The sequence below is a fragment of the Calonectris borealis genome, chromosome 1, assembly GCF_964195595.1.
Source record: "Calonectris borealis chromosome 1, bCalBor7.hap1.2, whole genome shotgun sequence".
NCBI classification, from domain to species: Eukaryota; Metazoa; Chordata; class Aves; order Procellariiformes; family Procellariidae; genus Calonectris; species Calonectris borealis.
In genome coordinates, this window is record NC_134312.1 from 58431691 (window position 1) to 58459199 (window position 27509).

The following is a 27509-nucleotide window of genomic DNA, read 5'->3' on the forward strand; positions in this document are numbered from 1 at the left end:
GCTGCTTCAGGACCTGAGCTGGAGGCTGTAAGGGTAATTGCAGTTAAATCAGTTCCAAACCTGGGCAGGTTGGCGCTTCTTTGCCTCTGTGATGGAAAAGAGATAGAGGTGAGGCTACAGTACCTCACCCCAGGGTTAAAAGCTTCCCTGCCACATGCTCTGTGCCATTTTCTGGCGATCTCATCAGAGCAACTGAGAAAAGCATGTGGCTAAAACAAACCCTCGCTGCTCTTATCAGGTTGGAGATGTCGCAGTGGGAAAGGAATGCCAGCAGTAGGGTTTTCTAGTACTATTTGTTCTGGTCTCACACTGCTCTCACTCACATCCCTCTGGGATTGCTACGGTCCTGGGGGGAGCAGGTGAGGCACTGTGGGAAACCTACTTCCACATGTTGTGATGCTCCCATAAACAGCGGTGCCAAGAATTGTCTCTTTTTTGAGTCTCAGGACAGGACAAGCAGGAGAAACTGTGTTTCTCCTCTGCCCATCACTGATAATGAAGTCTTATGCCGTCTCACAATTAGCCATGGTCTCTGCCTATAGCAACTGGGACTACCAGAACTCTCCCATAGGAGATACGCCTCGTTATACAGGACTAGGTCTGGTACACTCAGCCCGGGATGGCAAAGGCACAGGGACACAGGCTAAATATTAAAAATGAACTTGAGAGAATTGCAGGACATTTTCTCTCTTGCCCTGTTTACTTACCCTTCCTGCTTTGCTAAGGAAGCTGTACAGACTGGAAATGAGTTTCAGGCACTTTCTGCCCTGGATCCTCCCCACCACTGTCACTGAGGCAATGGCTATAAAAACAAGGTTTCGCTGAGGCAAAGCTGGGTTTTTCCCAGGGAAACATATGATGATGGGATCATGGGAACTAAAGGAGACTGTGAGTTTCTTCCCCTCCCTTAGCAGGTCAGGTGTGTGGAATTGCTCAGAGACAGGATTTCAGGCAGTAGAGAGGAAGCAGCATGCTGGGAGGTGATGCTCAGGACCGAATCCCTTTCTCTCTTCCTCAACAGGCTGCAAACCCAGATATTGTCTATTTACAGTGTATAGTGCCCCTGTGTCTCCCTGAAGAGAAGCAAGCCTCTCTAACACTGAATATCTCCAGAAACAAGCTTCCTTCTTCCTCCTTTTCTATTTGGTGTTTGAATGCCAGTGATAGGTCTCATGTGCTACCCACAAGCAGATGGTGCCTGATACACATGAGAGAGGAGGGCAGGGGGACCAAAGGGTATGTTTAACAGGCTTCTTGGTGCTAAACAAGATGGCAATCCCTTGGTGCTAAATCAGATTTCAGGAGTATTGGGTGCTTTCTGGAAGGTGTAGTAGGCTGAGTTGTAATGTACTGTGGAATTAATGGTGCTTTATGTTACAAAACCAAACAAACTTCAAGAACTTTTGTATATTTTTTTTTCAGTGGTATTAAACTTTTTTCCCTGGTTGTTTTGCACTTAGATCTGCTTTTCCTTCCCAACCTATTCCTTCTAGCTCTGGTTATTGCCGAATACTGCAATAGAAAAGACACTGACCTGAAAGAGACAGGTGAAAAATCTAACTCAGGTCTGAAACTTCCCTGGGCAATCCTTGGCAATCTTCTGTCTGTTTCCTTTGTGGAGAACCATAACTTTAAAGCTATTTACTACTTTGGCACTTCTAATTATGATGACCCTCTCCCCTCTGCTGGGAAAACTTTAAGCAAATTCAAGGAAGGATTCTTTGGAAATTACCAAAAAGACAGGACAACACAATGGGTTGTAGAATTAGGCTTCAAGGTTTAAATAATTCTGTTGAGGAAGGCTGGGCTAATGCTGGAATTCTCTTAAGGGGGATCAGACCCTTTATCCTGTGAAATTTTTAGCACATCCTTCTGTCAGCATGTGTGTTTTCTGTTTTCCCTGTGCTGTTTCTCTTTTCTCTGCCAAGAGGTAAAAGCAGGAACTATAGACATAGAAGGGACATTAAACTGTTGACTAGACACTTGTGCTTGCTAACAATGGGGAGGGTGGCAGTTCCAGAGTTAAGCTGGACACACATTTTTGGAAGACCTGTGTGTGATGGGAAAGGCTTGAGGTGCAGGTCAGAGGTGGAAGGACAAGTGGCAATTGCCCATAAAGTTGGCAAAAATGGGGAGATGTGAGCGGGGAGTGGAGACTTGGAGGCTTGAGTGGAAGATCTAGGAAGGGTAGAGTCCTAAGGACAAGGAGATGCCTACTGAGGTCTCAGTGCAGGTTGAAGAGGTAAGTGGGGTTTTTTAAATCATCTTTGGGGTTTGGACTGAGGGGACTCCTGCTGAAGTGGAGGAATGGACAAGAAAACAGAGGAGATGCCCATATAGAACCTTCTGGTTTGAGTTTAATTCATCTTCACATAGCTTCTCCTGTGGTTTGACGTGTACCAGACACTTTGTTTGGCAAGGGATGGAAAACATAATTATACGCATCCTTATAGGCCTCTTTGGTTCTGTGTCAGGCCCTGAGCTAGGGCTATATATATATCCTAGTAAATGTGATACTCTGTCAGATCAGGAGCCCAGCCTTCTTCAGGTTTTTTATTTACTTCTGAGGAAGCAGTCAGAAACATGTCCTCAGGAAGTGCAGGGCTTGTGCATGTTCCTGGCCCCTTGAGGTGAGATGCTGCTAGATTGGAGGTGCCTTTGTCACACTTACAAAAGGTGAGGAGCGAGGGAGGAGGGCGGAGCAGAAATGTGTAGCCAGACTTTCTAGAAAATTTTCCTATGATTCAATCTTTCAGCCTACCCAATTGAAGAGGAAAGTGCCACCTGAAGAGTCTCTTCAGCCAAAACCCTTGGGCCTAAGATGCATGCGTGACAAATGGAGTCTGTAGCCGGTGCCACCCATCACACCATGGATGCCCGGCTGGGGAGTTGCCATAGGTGAGGCTCAGATCAGGAAAGATGGACCCTGCAATGCTGTTGAAGGAACAAGGGCTAGACTGGGTCTAGTGGGTGCCGCCGTGCCCTGACGGCCACAAGACCTCCAATCACCTCGTTCACCCCAGGGATGGGTCCTTTTCCATGCAATGGGGCTGCCCTGTGGCATGTGAGCCTGGGGTTGGTGACAGCCAGCACCTCTCTCCTGGGCAAAGCAAGAAGCATGCCCTGGAGTGGGCAGCTACAGCACTACCCCTGGGGCCGTGCCTCTCTTTTCCCGTGAAAGGCAGGTCCAAGCTCTGCCGCAAAGGGCTCTGCAGCCACGTCTCAAGCTTGTTCAAGGTGTGTGCCAAGGGGCTGGCCCTTTAAACTGGCTTCCTGCAGGTTTGTGGTCTTGCAGGTATGAAACGGGGGGGAGTGGGAGAGGAGGTAAAGGGCAGGGTATGGTGCAGTCTCTGGGGAAGGAAGCGCATGTCGGGGCCAGCTCAGGAGAAGCTGAAGGCCCTGCGATAACTCCTTCCCCTGGGAAAGGGGAAGAGAGAAGCAGGGCAAGAAAAGGGATGTAAAAAGAGACCTTTGACACTGCTGCGGGCACTCAGATGGACACAGGTGCACGTGCCTGCACCCAAAGTGCCAGAGAGGGCAGGGGTGCAGCATGGCAGGACCTGGCTCTGCATCTCCCCTGACCCTTTGTCAAGGGTGGGCCCAGCAGACGCCAGCAGAGCCCCCACCTCCCTCCATCCTGTGCATTGCAGCTGGATGCCATCAATGGGTTGAACCTGCCCCAGATCCTCTATTTCTCACCTTCCCTTTCCCATTGCTGGCTGGAGCTGCCGTTGGGCCCAAAGGGCTGGATACAGACCCTGCCTGTGGCTGCGTGGGTGATGGGGCACAGCTGCATTGCCGAGGGCCATCGTTCCACCACCTCGCATGGCATGGCCCTCCTCTGACCACAGTGGGAAAACCGCAGTGGGAAGCCATGCTGGGCTTCAGGGGCCAGCTCGGTGCCGCACTCTTCTATGACACCCACACATGTATGCACACACACGTACCAGCCCCATATGGACATCTCTCACCCTCCTGCCAACGGAAACTGTTGCCCTTTGCAAGCCTGGCTCGCTCTGAAGGTGCTATCAGGTGGGTAGCGGAGGGCTGCGGCTGCAGGCCTCTTTGGTACAAGCACAGCTCCCTCACCTCATGACATGCCTCCCCCCTTCTCCCACAAGCCCTCTGTGATCTCTCTCCCCACAGCTCTACCACGGTGAATGCCAGGGCAGAAGGTTTAAATCAAAGGCTTCTGACAGTTTCTCAACCCACAGACCAGTCCCATCTCTGGAGTTTGTGTCACTTAACTCATAAATGGCCAGGGAACTATTGCAAAATCTCACCTTTCCCAGTCTCTGTTTGCAACAACTAAAATGGGAGGGAGCAGGATGGAGAGCTCTTGGGTTGGAGAAGCTAAGGAGTAGGGGGCTCCCCATCCACCTGGGAAAGCTGGGAATCCAGCCTCGGGTGAACGGGAGGTGGGGGGCTGAGTTGTTTCTTGATTCACTTTAACTTATTTGCATCCATGCCTTCGAGAAGCAAGGCTGACCTGCATCGACCTCAAAGCTGCTGAGGTGCCTCGACTGCCAGGGAGCCCAGGCAACGCAAACTGCAATGCACCTCTGCGGTCGGAGATGTGTCCAAGCCTCGCTGGTTGCTACTGAGGACAGTTGCAATGCTTCAAAGTAGCCAGGGGAAGGAAATGCCCAGGGAGAGGAAGGAGGACAACAGGTCTCCTGGCTAACTGACACCCATCCTGTAGGCATCATTTTCACTGTTCTGATCCCCTGCTCTAAAGTCCTGACCACTCTCCAGGTGTTTGACATAACAATGTCCTAGTGCAAGACTTGGGCAAACATCTTCCATGAGGTGCCTGAGTCTTGCTGCATTCTCCTGCTTGCCCCACACATACTTTTCTGGGCTTATGGCATTCTCCCATTTGTGTCCTCAATTTTTCCCCTGAAGTAGTGGAATGAAGCAGAGCACTAGAAAGGACTTTCCAGGCAACAAAGCCCTGTCCCCTGCAGCCACAGGCAGCAATTCAGCAGATCTTCTGGGCCAAGGGCCCACAGAATTACCATTACCACAGTCCGAAACACCTCCCAAGCCCTTGCTTTGCCTGACTCCCACTTCTTTCCACGTGGTATTCTGGTGGCATTGTTTGACTCTTTAGATGACTTATGCAGGCTTTTACAGTTGTACCATGTTTCAAGCTTGGTCCTGCAAGGCTTTGAAATGTTTTTTCGAAATTTCGTTTGTTCATGGTATGTCAGAGTCTGAAGCGCTCCCCCGACCCTAGGAGAGGCTTGCTTCTCCTCCCCCATCCCCAACCCTGCCAGCTGTGGAGGCAGAACAGCTTTGCCTTCATTGCAATGGCTAGACCAGGCAGGGACAGCAGTGTGTTGGGTCAGCCCATGACTCTCCTGTCTTGCAGGGGAGGGAGCTCTGGGGAAATGGAGAGAGGATCACTGCATTGCCTTGTCTTTGCCGCAGGGCTTTTTTTTTTCCACTCCCCCCCTCCTTTAAACTCCTGTGCCAGCCCTCCTCACCATTGCAGAGCACTGTGCAGGGAGCTCTCTGAGTGCAAAGTGCAGGGGAAGCGGTGGGAGGGTCAGGTGAGGACTGAGAAGGGCGAGAGGAAAAGGTCAGTGACGCAAGCCCAAAGCGATGGCTCTCAGCTGAGCTGCTCTGCTCTTTGTCCGTGGTGCGCTATTTCTACTCGGCAGCAATTCACACATCTGGGGACCACAACTCCTTCCACCGCCCACGCTCTTCCTCCCCCCTCACAGGGGCTGAGGCAGGGGAGGGGGGAAGGAGGGAGAGATACTGCACCAGGCTGCCAGCATAATTTCCAAGACCGAAGGGAAAAAAAACCCCGAGCAGTCCTTTTCAACAGCCACCTTCCCTCCAGGCACTGAGTATCTCTGATGAAGGAACCTGCTGCCTGCAAAGGAGGTGGGGAGAATAAGAAGAAAGGGGGGGATCCTTTCTCTTGGGGTGCAGGGAAGGTCAGCACTGGGGAATGGTACTGACACCCTCATCCTTGAAACATAAAAGCAACAGTGCAAGTTTCCCCTTAGAATTAAGCTTTCACCTGAGTAGACCATGGCTAAGGGAAGATCCTGGTCTCTGCAGACACATGTTGTCCTTGGCCTGTTTCCAGAGTAAGCATTCAAGTGGAGCCAAGCGCTTGATCCTCTCCGTGTTTCCCCACTCGGCTACAGCCGTGTATGCGTGCGTGTGTGTGTGTTTGTGTGCTCGAATGTGTGCACAGGTGCAGGCAGAGGGCATGCCACCCCAGACCTTCTCCACAGCCTGATCCCAACCGTGGGGCACGGCACCCTACCTAAAATAGCTCTCCTATCCCCGTGCTGGCTGCGAGGGTTGCAGTTGCTCTTTTGAGCTGCAGGGAGAGAGAGGATGAAGTTATGAACTGCTTCAATGCTCTGTGCCCTTTCCTGCTTCTTATGCGGGAGGTGCTGGAGCAACAGGGAATGGTGATATTCAAAAGGGCATTCCCCTCCTGTCCATGCATGCTCCTCTTAGGTACAGAAGAGGAGGAAAGTGACACCCTGGTCTTGTCTTTCTCTCAAGGAACCAAGTCCCATTTCCCCTGAGACCTCCACATCCCGTTTCCCAAATACAGGCACAGTCAATGGGGCAGATGTGGTGAGATGCGGCTTGGGCTTTGTGTTTATAGCAACGAACCTGGAATGTCTCACACATAAAGGCCTCTGTGTCACATCTCTCAGGGAGTACCTTCAGGCTCCTCAGAGGCCACAGTGGGGAAAATAGTCATTTCCACACTACTTGTTTTTTCTCCAAGTGGTGGTCTTGCAGTGTTCACCAGAATCTGGTTAGTAGTCTCCAGTAACAATCAGCCTTTCCTACTATAGCCCCCCCATCCAGAAAATGGGCTCTTCAGTTGCACACAACCATACCCAAAAACCTTGTCAAGATGCAGAGCCACTCTGCTACAGGCAGTTCACCTCAGAGGAGGGCTCCCTAGGAGGAAAAGTCCTCAGAGGAGCAAGCCCAGAGCTGAAACCCTGACAGAGGTGGGCTCTCAAGAGGGGTGAGGAGCCCTTTGGGCTGACCTGTTTCACAAGGCGGTACATCACTTGGCGGAACGAAGTGGTCTCAAGTCCTTGGGTCAGGTCATGGACCTGGACTTCACCCTTCCCTTCCATTCCTTCCATCCAGGCACACTGGTTGTGGCCATTGCCTTTCTCATCATACCTTCTGCCTCCCAAGGTGGGGAAGAAAGAATAAAGTGCTCAGGAGCAGCGATGTTAGAGGGGCAAATTGGGGGGGCTGAACCTGGGAAACCACAGAGCAGGGGAAAAGATGGCTCTCTTGACTAAGCCCAGGGAGAGACAGGAGCACCAAGCTGTGGGGAGACAGGTAGCTGCATCCAAAAAAATCATTTCTGTTCAGGCATTTTAATGACATGAAGGATAATAATTGCCATAGTCACAAATCAGTACTCCCTGGAAGAGCTTAAGGGGGAGCAGGGGGTTGGCCTTTGGATAAGCATGACATCATCAAGCATATTTTAAAACAAAATCAACAATCTAATTAACTCCCTTTCTAGAAACTGCTCAGGCACAGAGATGAAGAAAATGGAGAAGGAGCAAGGAAAGCTCTGAGCAGAATGGGGGTGGTTGTTGTCATTATTTTTTCCTCTGGAGAAGGAAGGGAAATGTGATTAAATTGGGAGCAAGCCTCGCTAATCAAAGCACTTGAGGGTTTATTCCCAAAAATCTCCTTGCAGTATCACGTCTTGCCTTCAAGCAATTTTGAATGTACAATAAATCTCTGAATTCTTCTCAATTTATTAAGTCTGGAAGCCGTCATTGCTTCATATTAGGCTTGTCAAGCATTTGCACACAAGCCCTTCTAACTTTAAATAGAGAGAGACGTAACAGATCGTCGGGCTGCAAAACAGAGCGGGGCTTTATCTTTCCAAGACCACCCAGGTAACAAGGTAATAATTTCCCTCAAGGACAAGAGCAGTCACTGGTGCTGAATAGGAAATCGGCCAGCGTTCAGCTCATTATCTTGCTCAGGCACAGGTTTTGGTGCAAGGCTGGTCTCTGAATCCAGTGCTGTCCTGCTGTAGATCATATAACTTGCACAGGCACTCCCTCTTCAATACAGGTCTGTGAGCAAGTGCCGTAGGCACTCCGGCCGTGCATCTTCAGCATTCAGCGCCAGGGGAACCCTCAGGTACTTGCATAGGCGTGTTTTAATACTAGAAGACAATAATGTCCCTATAGACCTGGGCAGTAGACACCTGCACGTAATGCAGAATCTGGTGCCTGGTCTGCAAATCTCAGTTCTTGAAGAAGATGGGAAGATGCCCTTTATGCCCCTTTCTCTGCTGTGGAAATTAAAACGCAGAGAGGATGTGAGAGCTGTACAAATATGTTGATAGTCCCACGGGTATGCCATTTCCCTTCCAGTTCACACTGGTGAGTTTTCCATCGCAGGTGTGCCAGGCTAAGACCATCTGCATACACAGACGCCACGATTTGGCTGACAGAGATCACTTGCAACACTGCTTTGGCTCAAACGCATGCTGTGCCTCACGCACTATGTCCACAGGCTCAGACTGGCCTTTCTTCATGTTGCTGAGCCCAAGGGTACTGAGGAACACAAAGTGCCAGGCCCAGGGTGAGAGACCGAGTCTTCAATGTGTGTCTCTAGGGAGGGACTCCGGGTCCAAGCAGCCCTTGCGGCACTACAAGCAGCCATCGGGGAGGCAGGCATCCACACCTAGGAGCTCTCTTAAGCCTTGAGTCTGCTGCGTGGGCTCCAGCCCTTCAGAGCAAAGTCCTGACACTGTCTAGTTCTACCCAAACATAACGAGGAGCCGGGGATCAGGTCCTGAGTGGGGACATCTCGTGACCATCCCGTGCTCGTGCTCATGAGTTCATAGCTATGTGTTCACAGCCGGGGAGGCTAAGAGTGAAACTGCTCAAAAGTGGCATGCTTCCCCTCCCACCCTTGTTTCCCCACTTCTGTGGGCCTGTGACCATCACTGGCAGGGAGTGAAAGTGAACACCTCCTCCATCCCCTCCCACCTGTGGCCCCAGACTTGCCGCGGGTGAGAGTGCCTGCAAATGCCTCAGCTTCCTACCACTTTTACCCATGTTCTGCCTGCCTAGCAGGTCTAGGGAATCCCTACTTTTGAACATTTTATGTATTTCTGTGTATAGTTGATGTCTTCTGCTTTTATCAGGCTGATCTATCAGGACATTCTCTGTGGGACAGAAGCTGGAAGGGAAGAAACGCAGGAATATGCTGTGTAGGTGGGCTTAATGCTTGCTGCCTGGCATGGTTCCCCCATTGTGGTACCTCATCCCAGAACTTAAACTCCATTGCTTAAATGCTCCTCCACTTAAACATGGTGATGGAGATTAACCTGAGGGCAGCATTTAGCCTATAGCAGCAACATCCCTAGGGATGATGGAGCAGGAGGAAAAAAAACAGCTTGGCTCTAATGTTGGCCCAAGGTTGCCATTTTGATACAAAGCAAAGCCTCTTTTAGACTGGTAATGTGAACAAATTCAATAAAGAGCTCACTGATACACCAAACAGTGGTTCCCCGCGGGGCCATTTTTACAGACTTTTTTCGGAGTAGAACCACAATTTAAGGGGAAAACAACGGCAGATGTAGAGCAACGTCGTAGTTTTGAGAAGCGCACGTATATGAATGGCAGGAAATTCAATGTAAAGGTTATAGTTAAAACAACATTATTTGGAAAGTACCAAAAATAACCTACAGAGCGTCTAGAGATCTTCACAGTGTATCCTGTCAGGAAGCGAACTTCGGTGGCCATCAAGGCATCTCTGCCCTCATCCCCTCGCCTCCCGCTGGCTCTGCACCTTTCCCACTGCTCTGCTCCAGAGCGCCAGAGCAAGATGGATCTACTGAGCCCTCCACTGAGCTCGCCCCTGGTGAGCTGGGTTTGTAAACCACAAGCAAGGCATCCCAGTTAGCCTGGAACTCCAATCCCAGCTGAGAGCCAGCAAAGGGAAGGGATGTGCCTAGCCTAACGACAGCTAATGAGTTAATGATCATGGGATAATTTCACACCACGCAGTACTTTTGCCCTTCACAATTCTTCACTCTCTGTTCTCCTCTGCCATTCTGCAGAGACTCTCAGTGGACACGCAACTGAAATCAGAAGTTTCAGCAGCGCTGCTCTTCTCTTATGAAAGCAGAGCGAGGGGAAAAAGATGAGCCTGTGCGTAAGCACCTGCCCCAGCCTTGAGGATTTTTAAAAATTAATTGCCCCTGAAACACCGATCTGGCCCAAACAGCGCCTTTAACCAAGCCTCCAATACCACAGTTTTACCTGCTGCTTTAACACTGAACAACAACGCTGACTAGTGAGTTCACCCATCTCAGTCACCATTATGGGGACAGGAAGGTAATCACAAGAACACCTCCCATGTGTCGCTGACAATGTGGTTTTGTTTGGCTTCTCACATGACAAATGGCACCATTCCTAACAATGTCACTGTAAAGGAGATAAAAAGTGCCAAATTCTCAGTAGCACAACATCCTGGGCAATCAAGTCTGAAAACTATGCTGACAGCAAGTGTATTTATCTGTATCAGATGGTGTCTGGACACAATTATGGTATCATGCCTGTGTAGCAAACCCTTTCTTACTTACACCACACAGTTGTTGCTTTAGTACATTTTAAACTGCGTTTCCAATGGAAATTAAACATGTTGAGACAGTCTGTGTCTCCACGCATTGGTGTTTGGCTGTCTGTTAGCTGATCTGTCGGACCATTCCCCCTCCCTCCACAATTTTGGAAAAGTCAATCAATTCTAGTCACACTTGACAAAGGGGTATATCTGTTACTACTGTTAAGCAAAGGTGGCTGGAGAGAGGAGAGCTGGCTCTCCATTTCGACTCTCATTGGGAAAGTCTTCAATGTGACATCAGTCCTTACTAGGTATCAAAAAATCTTCATGAGAATCTATTGTAGATACCCAGATCTAGAAAAAAACACTCTCCAGTGAATTGGCTGACCAGATAAATCCCTGTTTTCAACTGTAGCAGCCACTCCTCTTCTCTAGGGACTAACTGCATGTTAAGTTTTCTTCTTCCACTATTTCAGGTACCACAGTGCACAAGCAACCTGATCTGATTGTTACACATCGAAAAAAAGGAAAAAAGAGAAAAAAAAAAAAAAAGGGAATCAGTGGGGTTTTTTTTCCTTGATAAGCTGAACAATAAAAAATCGGTGCTTTGTGCTCTTGCTTTCCCAAAGTGATCTCTGGTCTGAAGGAAGGCGCAGGTTTCTCAGTCTGAAGGACAAATGGGAAAAATGATGTTTAACATGAATACTCCATTGCAGCTGCAGAGCTGGTGATACCAAGAAGTTACTCACAGAGCACTTCATTGCTTCAGCTGAAGACTTTTGCACCAGAGTAAGCTGCATTCATTTTAAGAGTTCCTGGGAAAGGCGGGCTGTGCCTTGATGATACATGCCATTACAGCTCCACCCTGGTGGGAGCCTCCAAGGTGCAACTATCACAGTCAGTGATTACCAGAGCAGGAGAGCACACAGCCCATCCTCTGCCCTGCTCTTCAACAGAGGCTGACTGGTCAGATTCCCCAGTTGCCCTCACAAAGGGTGGCCATAACAGGAGTCTTCAGCAAAAGCATCCAAATGACATCTCTCAGACTCTTGGTCCATGTCGTGCCTGATGGGGAAAGAGGTGTTGCACTCCAGAACGCTGGCTAAGTGAGTGCTTGATTCTGGATTAACTGCAATGCTCTCTCAGAAATGGCCATGAGGATCCACTATTGCAAACTCCTTCGAAATGGCTCCGCCCATGCCTTCAAATCACTGTTTTGCTCCAACACTATTTCATTTTGAGGTCTAATAACTTCTGAGATCCAGTCTCTGGGCTGGGCTGCCTGTGACTAAAAACTCATCCTCCTCCCACACCCTTTTTCCACTACCTGAAACCAAGATCCCTTTGTTGTTAAAGGAGGCCCCATCCTCCAGGTTTACAGAGTCCTCAAAAAGGAACTGCCTGGAGCCTTGAGATTAGCCTCTGGCAACTTCTGGTCAGCAAAACAAGCTTGCTGGACCTGAGCTTGGGCCTTGAGCTCTAGGAGAGAAAGGTGAGGAGCACAGAGCGTAGTGACCACTGTGTGTATAAAAGGAGATTGTCATCTTCTGGCCCCACACCAGCGGCCGTCTTCGTGCAGCCCAGACCAGACAGGAAACGTGATGTGCTGCACTTCAGAGAATTATATTTGTGTATGGAAAAAGAGAGGTGTGTGGGGACATGTATGCATGTGCATGCTTATCTGTGAACCGGGCAAGCGTTGGGCTGTGGATTTGCATTTGTGCATCTCTCTTGGCTTGGGAGGTGAGGGCAATGTGTGCTGGAGAAGACACCTGCCTGTGGCAAAAGGATCTTCTAAAACTAAACATTCCTGGCAAGGCCTGTGAGGGGTTATCTATCTGTGAAGATGAGGGCATGTTAAGCTTTGGAAGAAGGTGGACATATTTTTTTGCATCTCTTCTGGCCTGTTTGAATGGACAAGCTGTGCCAAACAGGCACTGCAGCTCATGCGGGTTGGTGTTGCCTCTCTGGACTGGCTGCAAAGCTCAAGTTGGAGGGTGTGATTCTTCCTTCTGTGGAGCGAGTAGGGTGCTTGGCTGGGTAGGGAGGCCGCAGGATGGGTGTTCCTGTGGTGTCACACCATCTGCAAACGTGACATTTGTGCCTCAAGCTTGCTTACACTCAACACTGCCCTCGTTCCACTCCTGCTCTGACCTAGGATGGATCTTCTGAAACTGGGGCACTGGTGGGGAGGCTGGTTTCGTTCTGGTGTTGCTTAGGTCAATGACTCGAGTTATTTTTCACGAAGTGGTCCATGGTATTTCTACTGCAGATTGACTCCTCTCCCTAGTTTCAAAGTGATCTGTGCACGTGTGCAGATCCTGAGAGCAATATGAGTGGTCTGTCTGGGTGTCTGAAAGAGGAAGCTATGGGTCTCTTGCTGGTGTCCCAAGAGGACAGGTCCTTCTCTCTCTCTCTTTTGCTTTCCAGCAATAGTTACAAACTGGTCCCAGTATATCTGAGCCCTGCAAGCTAACACCTGATCCCTCCACCCTTGTTTCTGCACCTATTGCTTTACCAGCAGGAAGTAGGACGTGGTTTGGGGCTTTTTATTCTCGGCCTCGCTAGCCTTTTCGATACTTCGGGGCCTCGTCTCAGTCTGACAAGGCAAGCAAGCGGCAGCTTCCTGTGCAAAGGTGAGAGGGAGAAGGCAGAGAGAGACTACACACACGTAAGAGGAATGGCTCCGTAGCAGAACTGCACCTCTCTCACTCCAGCAGCTGATGGCTGATGGCTGGACATGCATTGAACTAGGATATCTCTCTCCATCCCTCTCCCTTTTCCCCCTCCCTGTTCCCCTCACTGTTTGATGACCAGCACCTGCTTCCATCCAACCTCGCGATCCGGTCCCCGGGGACTCCCTTCATCTCGACTGCTGGGTGCCTGGAGCTGGAAGGTAAAGGGGGTGATGCCAGCTCTCTCCCACACGGGGGTGGCTGATCTGAAAAGCGTCTTGGAAGGAGTTTCGGTCTGACAAACTGAATCTCGCCGTTGGGGAGGGCTGAGCACATATTTATCTCTCTGTCTCTCCACAGTCCTCTCAAATCATACCCCACATCTCACAACTGTGCTGCCTGCTTTCTTTCTCTCTCTTTCTCTCCCCTTTGACTGTTAATGCATTGTCGTCATGGTTTTCTTCCTCTGAACCTAATCTTTTATCACAACGGGAATCGATATTATGCCTCATGCCAGCCCTTTATAAACCCCCTCTTCCCACTCCCCTGGCAGTCCCAGCAGGGCCCAGCAGGACTCTCTCTTGTTTTGCGCAGCTCTGCCGGGGCTCCAGGCTTGCTGAGAGGTGAGGGTGGTCCCTTCTCCTGTGGGCAGAGGCAGACCTCGAGTGGGTGCCCAGGTGGATGGGGATAGGGGGAGGCTTGGATGAGAAGCCTGTAAGCCCAGTCTGTCTAATATGGAGCATGACTGTACAGGCTTTGTAAGACAAGGAGTCTCAGTGGGTGCCACAGGTGGATGAGGGGTGCTGCAGAGTTTCCTAATTGCAAAGCCCAAATTTTCCGCTACACCTAAAAGCATGGCTCCTTCAAGGCAGTGCAGGGTCTACCTGGTGAGGATGGTGCGTGGTTTGTGCGTAATATTTTGTCATATGGTAAAGCCTTGACTTTCCAGAGCCTGCTAAATTCCTTCTCCCTGATTTCCCTCCCTGTCCCAAAAAAGCCATTCAAAATCTACCTTCTAAGCCATGAGATCTGCAACTAACTTTTGTCAGTTGCAGCCAGAGACCCCTCTTACTCAGCAAGCACCTAGCTATTTCAGCCCTAAGGCTTACCAAAAAAAGAAGCTCTTCAAAGCACAAGCCGCGTGCAACCAAGGCAGCACTCTCTACCTGAGTCAGCAAGCAGCCTGAAACAACACACGCGGACTGCTGTGCACTCACACAACATTTCCAGAAGGCATTACTCCTGCAAACAGCCTATCTGTGCTGCACTGCGAACAGTTTCAGTGCTGAGCAAAGCACCAAAGGCAGGAAAACAATGAGGTGCTGAGGGAAAAGCACAGACTCTGGAGTGGAAGGGGTATGAGTTTCTGAGCCTGGAATATTGGCGCTGGCTCTGCCCTAGGACAGTGGATGCCTCCTGTGAGATGACATCTTCCTAATTTGCATTGCTGAGCTATGTTGGGGGGGCGTCTTCTCTCTTTCAGTGTGTCACCAGTACAGATGAAGCCCTCTTTGCTGCTTCTGTGTCACCTCTGGCTGCTCAGCCTCACGCCTCTCTTGCTGGCATCAGACTCGACACAAGGTAAGAAGTGATTCCCTTCTCCCATGCCGGCTGGGCGAACAGGGAGGGGGGTCAGCCAGAGGAGTGTGTGCATTGCTGTGCAATCTCGTGCTGTAACATACAGCCAGAGAAGGTTGCAACCTTATGAGCACATCAACCTCCAAGGATATAGAGAAGTGAGTGGCTTTGCCTTTCTTACTTGGAGACAGTTATCCAGCAGAGGAGTCAGTCTGTAGTTTGGGATGGGGCAGAATTGGTGGGGGTGATGGTTAATGCCAAACATCATTTCTAATTCAGCCACTTTGCTGTCCATCTCTTCTTTGCTGGTAGGCACCTCCAGCCTAACTTGTTGGTATGACTCGCGGGCGGCTCTCTTCTGTGACTGGAACCCAGGCAGGGACCTGGATGAAGCACCATGCCAGCTGGAGATTTTATCAAAGTTAGCTTTTTGTGACAGGTGGGTGACTGGAGAGGCTGAGGAAAGCCAAGGCTTTGAATTAAAAGTGTCCTGGAAAGTTTACCACTTAACAAAAATGTAGGGTCCCCCTCCCCAGGCCAGGTGTAGTGGAGTCACAGAGCCGAGGGCTTTGTCTTGAGCTCTTTTTCTAACCCCATGTGGGCTGAGATGCTGGCTACTGCTTAGTGTTTGCCATCTGACGGTCCTAAACTGCCTAGCGCAGCCCATCTTCCAGCTCCATATCTCTGTCTGTGCTTCATTTCCAAAAAAATCCCTCTTCCTTGGTAGCCACCCTCTGGACTGAAAGGCATTTTCAATTAAAAAGGAGGATGTGTAGAGATGGGGTGGAGGAGGGTGGAATTAAAGTTATACAGAGGCCAGTTGCCCGTTGCCAGGATGAGCGGGGATGTTGCACCCTAAGTAACAATAAATGAAGGAAAATATTGTTCCCCTTATCTTCCCTGGCCTTTCATGTCTCTCAGTTCATGATGTTTTCCTCTCCCACATGTGTGTGACCAGTACCGCAGTGGGGGCTGGCTGAGTCTCTGTGGTCTCCCAGTATGACATCTTCAGCCAAGAGACTTACCAGCCTACCCCAGGGTTTCCTTGGGTGCCTGTCATAAGGAGAGGCTCAATGTGATTCTGACAGTGGGTGCGTTGCTCGTGACTGTCATAGAGACATCTCCAACGAGGTGAGATGGGCAAATATATTCTGGGGCCTGATACATGGACCTAGAAAGCCAAAACATTTATGTTGCTCCGTGGGTGTGAATCACAGAGTCTGGGGCTGGAATTTGGGCTGGATTTGGAACTGTGCCATTGCTTGACCAGGGCTTTAGGACACCACCTCTCCCAGCATCAGCAAGTCCCAGGCTTGACCTGATCTGGAGCAGACAGCTCAGTCTGATACCCCCTCAGCTGCAGCCCCATAGAGATGCTCTCCCACCCTGTCACCCCCTGTGCTATAGCTCAGCTTAGGCTCTCCAGCCGCGCCTGTCAGAGCAGAAGAGAGGTCAAGGTGTAGCGCTGCCAAGTGTGACGTACAGTCCTGGCTGACTGGGATGTGACCTGGTTCAGAAGATACATCTCACTCGGTATCTGAGACCCTACAGCACTGTCAGTGGCTTGAAGGAGACCTGTAAACCCTAGAGGCACCTGTCTTCCAAGGCCACGTTGGCGCAGGTGTGGGCAAGCATGTGTGTTTGGGCTCTGCATGCCCTCTGATATCAACAGGAAGAAGAGAAGGTTTTGTGAAGGCTTGGAAACTGGAAACCTAATGTTATCTTTGGCTTGAAATAATTGGGATGCATTGACTCTCCATGTGCCAGCACATAAAATTTGTCTGAGTTGATGTAGTAGGGAGAGAAAGTGGGATTACATCCTTGCCATAACCTGTTCAGCAAATACGGTAGGATGCAAAAATGCTTTGAAAAGCCTTTAGTGTTAGGTAAAATTTGACTAAATACAAAACAGCCTCCCCAGCTCACTGGAGTTCTCCTGCTTAAAACCCAGGTTATTTCCCTTACCTGAAAAATTCAAGGAGCACTGTGAATTATCCAAGGCAGAACACACGACGGGACTGAGGAGGTGCATCAAGACCTTCAGCAAAAACAGTAATGTGAGTAATTCATCTGCGATGTCCTGGCTAGTGATAAGATGGAAAGGATTTGTATGTGGATTTTGTGTGTATAAAGAGTGTGACGCCCAGGAGCAGTATAAAAAGCCCCAACCTAATCCCTGACTCCAGTTCTGGGGCTGGGCTTGAAGTTGTCTGCTGTTGATAATGCATTGCCCTTGTGAGTTCCCCTGCCGAGAGGATTGGCTTCATTGTGAGCTGGGCCATGCTGTCCTGACACATGCAGAAGAGGTGCAGGACAGACAGATCACATGCAGTGTCCCATGTCTCAATTACCTGGGTTTGGCCCTAATCCCTTCCTCTGAGGAGGGATGGACATCACCACCAGCTCTGAGGTCACCTCTATGACCTCATTTTCCTTGAAGAAGTCAGTACCATTTTTCAGATCATTAACTACTGTGAAGCCTGGTTAGATGTGTCAAATGCAAGATGCAACAGCAACACATCACTGGAGCTAATGGTGATGCAAATCCTCTAGCTATTATTCTTTATTTAAATCTGTCTTTTTTAGACTCATTATGTACTTCCTTCAGTCATATCCAGAATTACTGTATGAGCTAATATGAGCTAATATGAGCAAATATGAGCTAATCCTCCTTCTCAATAAAGTCACAACCAGTTCTAACGACAGACAAGCTTTCTTACATTTGCACATCACGTGCAAAGACAAATTGCAGGGTTGGTAAACAGCTCCAAAATCTTTTCTTTCCAATCAAGCTGATTTCCCTATAGCTTATTTAATAATGTATGGTGTATGTGGCCCTTTACTATCATTGCATTTCAAGGGTAATATTTAATACTAATGTCGTCTCAATCTTACCAATGAACACAAAATGTTTTAGTAAAAATATTTCTCCTCAATAAATGTCATAGAAAGTAACATTTTTCCTGCTTACTCAGCACATACAGCAATCCTAGCAAACTAGCATATCACAATATTTTGTGCCCTTCTCACCAATGAACAAAAAAAATCCAACTACATCAAGTACAAATCTTTGGTTCCTCACTGACCACTGAGGCTATGCTTTTCAGCCACAAATATCATGCATATTTATTGTCAAGTATTCCTAAACCTCTTATACATAGACAATGCTTAGAAATATGAATGCTTATCGATGAGGCTTCGGTGTCACTAATGGTAAATTTTCCTTGCAGACTCAATGTTTCACTACTGCAGACCGTCTAACCATGTCTGTCCATTGCCAGATTGGAGAGAATAGATCTATACCTGTGCGAATAGAAGATTTTAGACCACTTGCAAATAGTGAGTTCTCATCTGTCTTGCAGTCTCTGAAGCTTCCCCGTGAAATGATAGCTAATTTCTCTTAATTTCTCTTCCCTATCCACCCCTATGCAACACCCATAACTGATTTTAGACTTGCCTCTTTTCCTTGTCCCCTACTACAACTAGCACAGATGAACCACGTTGACTCCTGCCACTCGCACCTCTCACGTGCAATGTCATGCCAGCCACTTCCTGTCCTGTCCTGTATCTGGGACACTGTTGAATGAGAGTGCTTTGCACGAGTTCTGGCTTCAAACAGGCAATGACAGCTCAGCTGACCTCCTGAAAAACGCATGCTGCGAGAAGGAGGGAAAGTCTTGCTGCTTTTCCCCTGCCCCTCTTACCAGATACGTGCTTCCACTCTCCTTTAAGCCAGCTTTGGCATGCATCAGTCTTTGTGGAAAGGATTCAACTCACTAATCCAGCAGAAAAACATCTGGTTGGATCATTTTTTTGTTGGATGTGTGAGTGTACCTGGCTCAAGGAGAGGTCCAATAGAGCTGCTGCAAGGTGAGGCGTAGGAAGGCATGGCTGGAGTCAGGGGTTGGGAAGGATCAGCCCAGACAGTCTGTGTAACTCCATTCTCTGTGGCTGTAGCTCTCTGAAAGAGCAGCTGGGAAGCAGCTGTCACCCCAACCATGCTCCATTCCTGTCCATACAATTGCCTTGTGGATCACCCCTACAAGGAGGGTGATGGCCGTGCTCAGGAGGCATGGCCGTGTGGGACTGATTGCACTGACTGCAGGGGCCACTCTCACAGGCTCACAGGAGGAGCTGCCTTTAACGTAGTCCAGAGACAACAGTGACGGTGGAGAAGAAGGAGGAACAGAGATGGGGAACTCACTAACGATCTCACGTGGCCGTGGCTGGCTGGAGTCTGTGAGCACAGCCAAGACACCAACCCTGCTGCGATGGGGTTTGTGGTGGAGTCCTGCTATGGGCAGACAGTGTGGAGGTATCAGCCCTGCTCCTTCTCTCTTTCCAGTAAAGCTGAGGCCTCCGGGAAATCTTCAGCTGGTTAGCAAAACTGAAAACACCTACAACTTAACGTGGAGCCTGAATATTTCCTCTCATTATTTGGATGGGGAGCGAGAATACCAAGTGCGGTACCGAACTACGAGTCAGTCCTGGGAGGTGAGTACGGAGTGGGGCACTGGGACCTGTCACCATACGAATTCTGGTCTTCTTTACGTCACCCAGGACTTGCTCCTGGGCCTCCCCTCAGGACAAAACCAGTTTTGGTGAAGCTGGAGAGCAGATGACACCTCCCACCCTCTTACCTGTGTCACCTGCTGCCAGTGTTTGGTGATGACATGGAGGCAGACGGGAATCCTATTTTACTTAGTGCTGTCACAAAGAAATCCAGATAGCTCCAGGACAGACCCGAAAGGGATAAAAAAAACAAAGTGAAGAAAGCTTTTCCTCCAGGGTGAACGAGCAGTGCACAAGGTGTAGGGCTCTGAGGTACTCTGTGAGGGCCTTGGAAGAGATGGGTATGTGAGGCGGTAAGCCAGGGTGTTGATGATGCTCTAATTTTGCCTTACTCCCAGGAGGCCAGGAACTTCACCATTGTGCAGGACCAGATGTGGGTGGTGTTTGAAAGCCTCTCCCCCGACTTCAAATACGAGGCAGCTGTCCGTGCAAGGCCGAGTGCCTCAAGTACCTACAAAGGCGTGTGGAGTGACTGGAGCGAGACAATACTGTGGAGGACACATGCTGACCGTAAGGATCAGAGTCGGGCAGTCTGGCTTGGAGGGGGAAAAGGGGACTCAGGGAAAACAAAGTAGAAGGGCCAAGCCGGCTGAGAAGCTGGACGAAGATGAATAGGGAGGATTGTGTTAATCAAAGAGCAATAGAAAGGTCAGAAACGATCTGTCTCTCCGAATCTGTTAGGTCAGGCTGGCTCAACAAGGCTTAAGGGCAAAGACCCCCTGACCCCAAAAGATCCCCTCTGACTTCCAGAAGCCAGGTAAAATCCACAAGATGTAAATCAGGGAGTGCTTCCCTAGAGCAGTAAGGCCAGATGTCGGACCTGCAGAAGCAGTGGCCAGGACTGGCATTTTCCCAGGTGCTCCTGTGACCTAGGAACATAAATCCAGCTTTCTAAAATGGCCCAGTTCATTGGAGCTATTGATCAGTGAAATGCAGTGAAAGAGAGCACTCAGCTCTTGAACCAACGGAGACCTGAGCCTAGGAAGCGAAGTCTCACGGAGAACGAAAGAGACTTGCATGCATGTAAGTCCCTTCCAAAAAGGTCTGCCGAGACTTGCATCAGTCATTACCATGAACCACAGCACAGAGGACACCTCCAGCCTTGAAAGATAGTGCCCTGAGCAAGTGAGTCATTGGCTGTGGTCTCTGTAATTTCTTTTCCAAAAAATAAGCAGATAGAGGTTATTCCTTCTCATGTCGCCCCCACTCTGCCCCTGCTTAGCCCCTCCCTGTTGTGCCTGATGCTGGTATAAACAGAGGAGCTATGTTTAGAAAGGGCACTGTGTTGCTGTGGCGATCAAATTTTGACAGCGTGTGATGTCAATGAATAGGATACAGCCGCAACCAGTTGTCATAGCAACCAAGACCCAAAGATAACCAGGGTACCAGAGGCAGAGGAGACAAAGTAATCTGAGTAGCATCTCAAGGACAGGCAAAGAAAGAATGTCCTAAAAATGTCTCCTTCCTTATTTTATTTTTCTCTGCTCTCTCACAACTACTACAGAAGAGCTCTGCAGACCCAGACCAAGGGCTACTAGGGATAGAGGGAGATGGGGATGGCAGGCAGAGGAGACAGGCACCAGAATAGCAAGACCAAGCAAAAGTGCACTGGGGAGATGTGTGTGAAAGAGACAAATTAAGAAAAGTTTGAGATAATGCCAGACAAGCCTGAGGAGTGCTGGCAGCACTGGCAATGTGGGAACTCAGTCTCTTTCTCCTAACCCTACAACCCAAGTACCAAAATCATCATGTGGTGGAAAGCTGTAACCTTCTTAGCCTCCTAAAGGTTTCCTAACCTCTCCAAAGAAAGAAGCCAGTACTTTGACCTCTAACCTTCTCCATCCTTGGTCCTGCTGCCTTCTCAAAGACCCATGAATCCTATGACTCTATCTCCCCCACTGACTGATAATGGTGTTTCAAGTGCCCAATCCCACTTACGTTGATTTTAGGACTCTCTGCTTTCCTTTGCAACCAAACAGACAGGTTGATGGATGCTTCAACCAGTAGACTATGTCACTTCATCTTTGGCAACCCCCAGCTGTGGTGCTGTTATGAACAGGGAGTTCAAGCTCTTCAGCACAAATTACCTATTAAGCCATGCCAAACAGACTCTGAAACCCATCTCAGCTCAAGGGCATCCTACACAACACAGCAGAACTCATTTATCTGACCTGTATATTATAATTTAATATAATATTATATATTATATTATACAAAATTATAATAAAGGCCCACTTTGATCAGCCTGAACAGCCATGCAAGGGATACAGCTCCTACCTCCAGAATCATGGCTAAATTTTCACAGCAACTTCCTCATTCTCTCTCACCTTGCAGAAACATCTCGGACAGTCTTGCCGGCTCTTATAGTGAGCACTTGCATCTTCGTGATCATTGGGACTGCCTTCCTTATTAACTTACGGACTCTGAAATGGTAAATGAGAATCAAGTTTTCCTCTCTGTTCCTCTCCCGTATCTTGTGTGTCTTCTCAAAACCAGGGTTATTTTTCAGTTGGCATTACTCAGGATAGGGAGTGACTTAAAAATATGGTTTATAGCCCAATCTTTTGAGGCTGACATTTGGCTGAGGAGATATATCATCACCCAAGATAATGTGATTTCACCACCGTCATTGTATTGTGCCACGCTCCTGTGACCTGGTGCCGTGCCCTGGCTGAATTAAAAACAGCTGCCTCAGCACTTCAGTTGCCCATGGGTTAGAGTGCTCTTCCCTGGCAGGGATGCATCAAAATCACCTCTTAAAAAGCAGGTCAGTGGGTTGAGCACTCTCTAGTAGAGAGGACTAAGCAAGCTTAGGTACCACTACCTTCTTACTTACTTAAACACTCCAGCAAGAGCTCAGACAGGACATAGTGACATCTGGTCTGTAGCCAAAACTCCCGAGTGAGGAGTACAATTCTTCCTCTCCCTGGTCTGTGCAGCCCTGAAGTGTCTCATCACATGCTGGTAAACATCTACATGATGCTTTAAAGGTCTCTTTGCCAGCATTTCTACCCAGACACTGCTTTTATTCAGGACTGAAAGTGTCTCACAAGGTTACCCCCTGCAATAACACGGAGAGTACCTGTCAACATGGCGAGGTTAGAAATGGCCTCACGTTTTCTCATCTTGGGACAGGGACAGAGAAGCAGGGTGCTGATGTTCATGGCAGGGAGCAGGGAGAAATGTTCTCACAGACGAGGCAGCAGAGGCTGGGATGGTGTCTCTGTAAGGAAAGAAGAAGAAGCATATTGAAGGAAGATGGCTACTGAAAAAGTCACTGATCACTGTGTTTTACCTTGAGTCATAACACAAAGGTGAGGGAGTGTTAGCTATATGGCACAGAGAGTGATAAAAAGGCCTTCTTTCTCCACAGAGTATAATTAACCTGGGGGAATTGGATAGAGGATAATGCTGAGGTAAGATCCAAGGAAGGATTAGACATGCGTGAATAAAAATAGCATCTGCAGTGATGTGAGGTAGTTTATATGCAAGAACTAGCACATTCTGATGCTTCAGAGAGTACACTGATTGCCTCCAGAGGTCAGGAGGGTCTTTCCTCAGAGCATCCCACAGCAAAGCTTCAGCAAAGAGCTGACAGGACCAGCCGACATCTCTGAGGGACTGAGGAGCAGATTACATCACTTCATGCTGCTTTAGGTTGACAACACACTGGTTCCAGTAAAGTAGAGGCCACTGTGCGGACACAAGGCGTGCTCAGACGGCTTGCATGGCCAGTGTGTCCTAGCTATACCATGCAGTGTTCTGCTAACAGGATGGGCAGTTGTGGCATAGCTTTGCCAGCGATGGTCCCGTTCAGGCCATGTGGTCCTCTGAGTCATTGTTGTGACAGCAAAGCAAAAAGGGGGCAACTCACAGCAGCTGGACCTTGGAAACAAGGGAGACCTTCCTAGCTTGTCACCAAGGCAGGAGGGGAGGGGGGCAAGAGGAGAGGTTAAGGTGACCAGCCAAGGCAGGGAAGAAACCAGTGAACTGTTGGTTGGTTGTGCTTCCCCAGAGAAAAGGCTGAGAGGAGTGTATTTTCCAATGCCAGGTTTAACTGCCTCATCTCCATATCTCTCATCCCTCAGCTACTGCGTTTCAGGCCACTCAAGAACAAGGCAAGCCCTCAGGCTTGTTCTTACTTTACCTCTCCCCTGTGCCAGGGTAGTACCCATGAGCTGTGATGCTCTCTCCTACCCCCACCACAGTGCCGGATCGGTCAGGTTCAGGCCTTGCTTCATTCCTCCTTCTCTTTTTCTTTTCTCAAGGTTTAAGAAGATCCTGAAGATTCACATCCCAGACCCCGAGAAGTTCTTTCCCCCACTCGTTTCTGTTCACGGAGGTGACATTCAGGTACGGGACTGGGGATGGAGCCAACTGGGTTATGAGGGAGAAATGAGGGAAAGGAGGGTCCAGCTGCACATGCCTAGGACAGACACGCAGTTGTCGGATCTACATGTGCACACACAACACGTGCCTGTAGCACCAGCTGCTGGGTTCTCCCCTCGAGTTTTATTTTCTGACCTTCTAAAACCTGACACTCGGCTGAGGCATCTCTAATTACAGAACCGAGAAACGGCAAACCATGCAAACCTCAGCACCCTGCTCCCCTAATGGGGAGCCTGAGAGAAAACAAGGGACCTGCGGGAGGGAGGTCTTTCAGATCCCCTTGCACCCCACTTCAGTCCCTCCCTGCCTGCCCTAGGCTGCCCAGCTCTTTCCCAGATTTCTTGCTGTGATTCCCTCCTCCTGGCTGTGGGCCTTTCCTCTGCTCCTAATGTGAATTGCCATCATGCTGGATGGCACTTAGCTGTTTTCTGCATTCTTCTTGTCTCTTTCCCTTCTTTCTGCACACCCACTTTCTCCTTTCCCCTAATCTCTCCGTGAGTATGGGCAGCTGCAAGGAGACAATTACCATTCTGTGCAGTATTAAAGGGAGAGTCAGATGCAAGACGTGGGAGGTGATCCCAAGGGGCATCTCACTTTAAGAAGGGTGGAAACAAACTGCAGAGAGTCCAGAAGACAGCAAAGCTTTGGAAAAGCCTGAGTGCAAAAAGCCTTAGAAAGCTTAAACTACAGGGGAAGAGTGTGGAGTAGGGGGGTGGGGGTGTGCAGCAGGCACTGAAAACACTTTCTCAGTGCAGAAAGAACTAGAAAAATTGGCAATGAAGTTGGATGTTATCAAAACCAGTTTATTTTTAAGGATAACGATGCACTGCAGGATGTCACTCATGGTGAGCGTGGAAATCTAGGTACAAGGGGCCTGGAAGAGCACTTTAGACAAGAAGTCTGCATAGGGCCATGTAGATGTATCAGAAATTGCTTCAGCACCTAGGAATAGATTGCATGAGACGCATCCCAGTACTGCTTTTCAGGTTTCCTCCTTCACTTCGTCTTATGGTCTTGTAGGTTTTTTTCTTCCTTTCACTTTAATCCTCCATCCTCTGCTCCCCGCTCCAGAAATCTCAAAACATAGGCTTGCAAGATCTGCTCTTGATTTCAAAGTGACAGAAAGATATATTCTCTCTGAAAATCCTGCAGATGAGACATCATGAATGTGAATTTCCCTCCTCACCACCTCCAGCAACTCTTGCTCTGACAGAGAAAAGGCCACTTGATTGCTGTGGCCGCTCAGGAGAAGAAACCTCTGGTTCCTCACTGAGTGTTATACTTCGGGTGTAACAGTCTCTCTCCTGTGTTTCTTCCCCATCAGAAATGGCTCTCCTCCCCATTCTCCACATCTTCCTACTGTGTGAACAGAACAACCCCAGAGATCTCCATGCTCGAGGTGATGCAGAAGAATGACCAGGAATCCCAGTTTCTACTTTCCAAGGGAACCCTGACTCCTGATCCTCCCTCAGAAACCAGTGGGCACTCTGTATCCAGCTGCTTCACCAACCAAGGCTACTTTTTCTTCCACCTTCCCAACTCCTTTGAGATCGAGGCCTGTCAAGTCTACTTCACCTATGAGCCTTTCACCCAGGAGGGCAGTGGTAGCGAGGATGGCGAGTCTTACCATGCTCTCCCCTCCCCAGACCTCTGCACACTGGCAGAGGACATGCCCGTGTTGTCCCACAACTTCCTTCACTGTATCAAGGTGACCCGGGGCTTCCAGAACAGCTCCTTCATGGAAGAAACAGAAGGTGAAGCCCAACAGGCCATGGCTATTTCTGGGGCTCTCCGGTCAAGTGAAGGCACCTCACCAACACCAGTTCTGAAACAGGATGAGAAGGTGATGGACAAAGCAGCTTTGCAACCTGCTGAGGCCCTGTGCCAGCTGGACACTGACTTTCCTGACCCACCAGACCTGCATGACAGCGATACTATCGATGTGACAGAGGGGAGTGGGAAGGCAGGCCCTCCAATTGACCCCTGTACACCAGCAGCACATGCTACCTCTTCTTCCTCTCAGCCTCCAACTCTAAGGCAAACCCAGGATGAGGATCCATGCAGAACAGCCTTCTCCAGCCAGGTCCCAAACACTGGTGCTTATCTTTCTCTGAGGGACCTCCAAAGCCAGTATAGCCATTGCTCTGTCTAGGATCTGCCTGGAGGAAACCCATAGGTGGGAAAGGCCTCCTCTGCCGGAAAGGTTAGATGGACAGTTTTTCTATTCAGGACATGAACATGACTTCAGCACCAAAACCATTGGGACTCTTCTATAATGAGGCTGGAGAACATAGTTACTCTAGAGGCCTGCAAAACCAGAAAAGGGATAGGGTGGACAAGGTGTAAATTGTCCACCCATACCGATGTATGGGTATGTCCTGGTTCCGGCTGGGACAGAGTTAACTTTCTTCCCAGTAGCTTGGGGGGTGTGCTGTGTTTTGGGTTTGGTATGAGGAGCGTTGATGGCCCATTGATGCTTTGGTTGTTGCTGGGTGGTGCTTGCACCGGGGACTTTTTATTTCTCTTTTCGGCCTCCCATGCCCTGCCACGTGCAGAAGAAGCTGTGTGGGGGTGGAGCATAGCTGGGGTGGTTGACCCAGCTGGCCAATGGGGTATTCTATACCATGTGACATCATGCTCAGTATAAAAACCAGGGGCGTGGGGCGGCTCACCCCCCGTTCGTGACACGCAGTCAGCAGTTGGTGAGCATAGAATCATAGAATCGTTGAGGTTGGAAAAGATCTCTAAGATCATCAAGTCCAACCATCAACTCAACACCACCATGCCCACTAAACCATGTCCCTATGGTGAGCGGTTGCATTGTGCATCACCTGCTTTGTATATTCTGTTGTTATTGTTGTTGTTATTGTTATTATTACTGTTCTACTTCATTTTATTTCAATTATTAAAGTGTTTTTATCTCAACCCGCGAGTTTTCCTACTTGTGCCCTCCCGATTCTCTCCCCCATCCCACCGGAGCAGGGGGGTGAGTGAGCGGCTACGTGGGGTTTAGCTGCTGGCTAGGGTTAAACCACAACAGTCCTTTTTGGCACCCAATGTGGGGCACGAAGAGTTGAGATAACAACAGATTAACTAGAGCATATTAAGGAATTTATATCTGTTAACAGTTGCTGGTCACAATATTGATTCATCTGTTCTCGATATTAATTTATCTGATCTGCACCACCGTCTTGTTTTTACTGTACCTGTTAAAGATTGGAGTTGGGTTTTGTAGTCTGCTGTGCTCTGCAGTGATTAATGATGTTTTGCCTGGGAGATTTGTTATTAAAATGCTGGCATTGGGGGTTATTTGGGATTTGGGATTTGTAATGAAGCTGTACTGTATTTCGGGTACCACCTCATGGAGACCATTAGCAATTATACCTTTCCCTCTGAGAGATTTTTTATGGAGGAAATAGAGAATGGCACCCTCATACCTTCCTCTACGATGTCGTCTCCTTGTTAAGATAACTTGTCAGTACCTTGAACATCCCTGGGTTGTTAAGATGCATCTATTAGTATTCCTTGGGAATATTGTTTCAGTTTTATCCAAGGTTAATAAGCAATTTAAGAATGCCATCCAGAGATCTGCCCCAAGGCTGAATAGCATGGGCAAATGCCTAGGACGGTGGGCACCCCCAGTGTTTTGGAACTTCACCCCTGAACAAGTGCAGAATCCTGAATAATTAG

The 27509-nt window shown here is 49.0% G+C and overlaps 1 protein-coding gene across 1 annotated transcript; it reads left to right on the plus strand.

Moving 5' to 3' along the window:
• Positions 1-13215: 13215 nt before the first annotated feature.
• Positions 13216-26267, plus strand: IL2RB (interleukin 2 receptor subunit beta). Its single transcript, XM_075155921.1, has 10 exons — positions 13216-13501; positions 14764-14861; positions 15171-15297; positions 16810-16915; positions 18089-18197; positions 19204-19352; positions 19769-19940; positions 21765-21861; positions 23699-23783; positions 25144-26267. The coding sequence occupies exons 2-10, from the start codon at positions 14780-14782 to the stop codon at positions 25969-25971; spliced, it is 1755 nt and encodes a 584-aa protein (XP_075012022.1). The 5' UTR covers positions 13216-13501; positions 14764-14779; the 3' UTR covers positions 25972-26267.
• The last annotated feature ends 1242 nt before the right edge of the window (positions 26268-27509 follow it).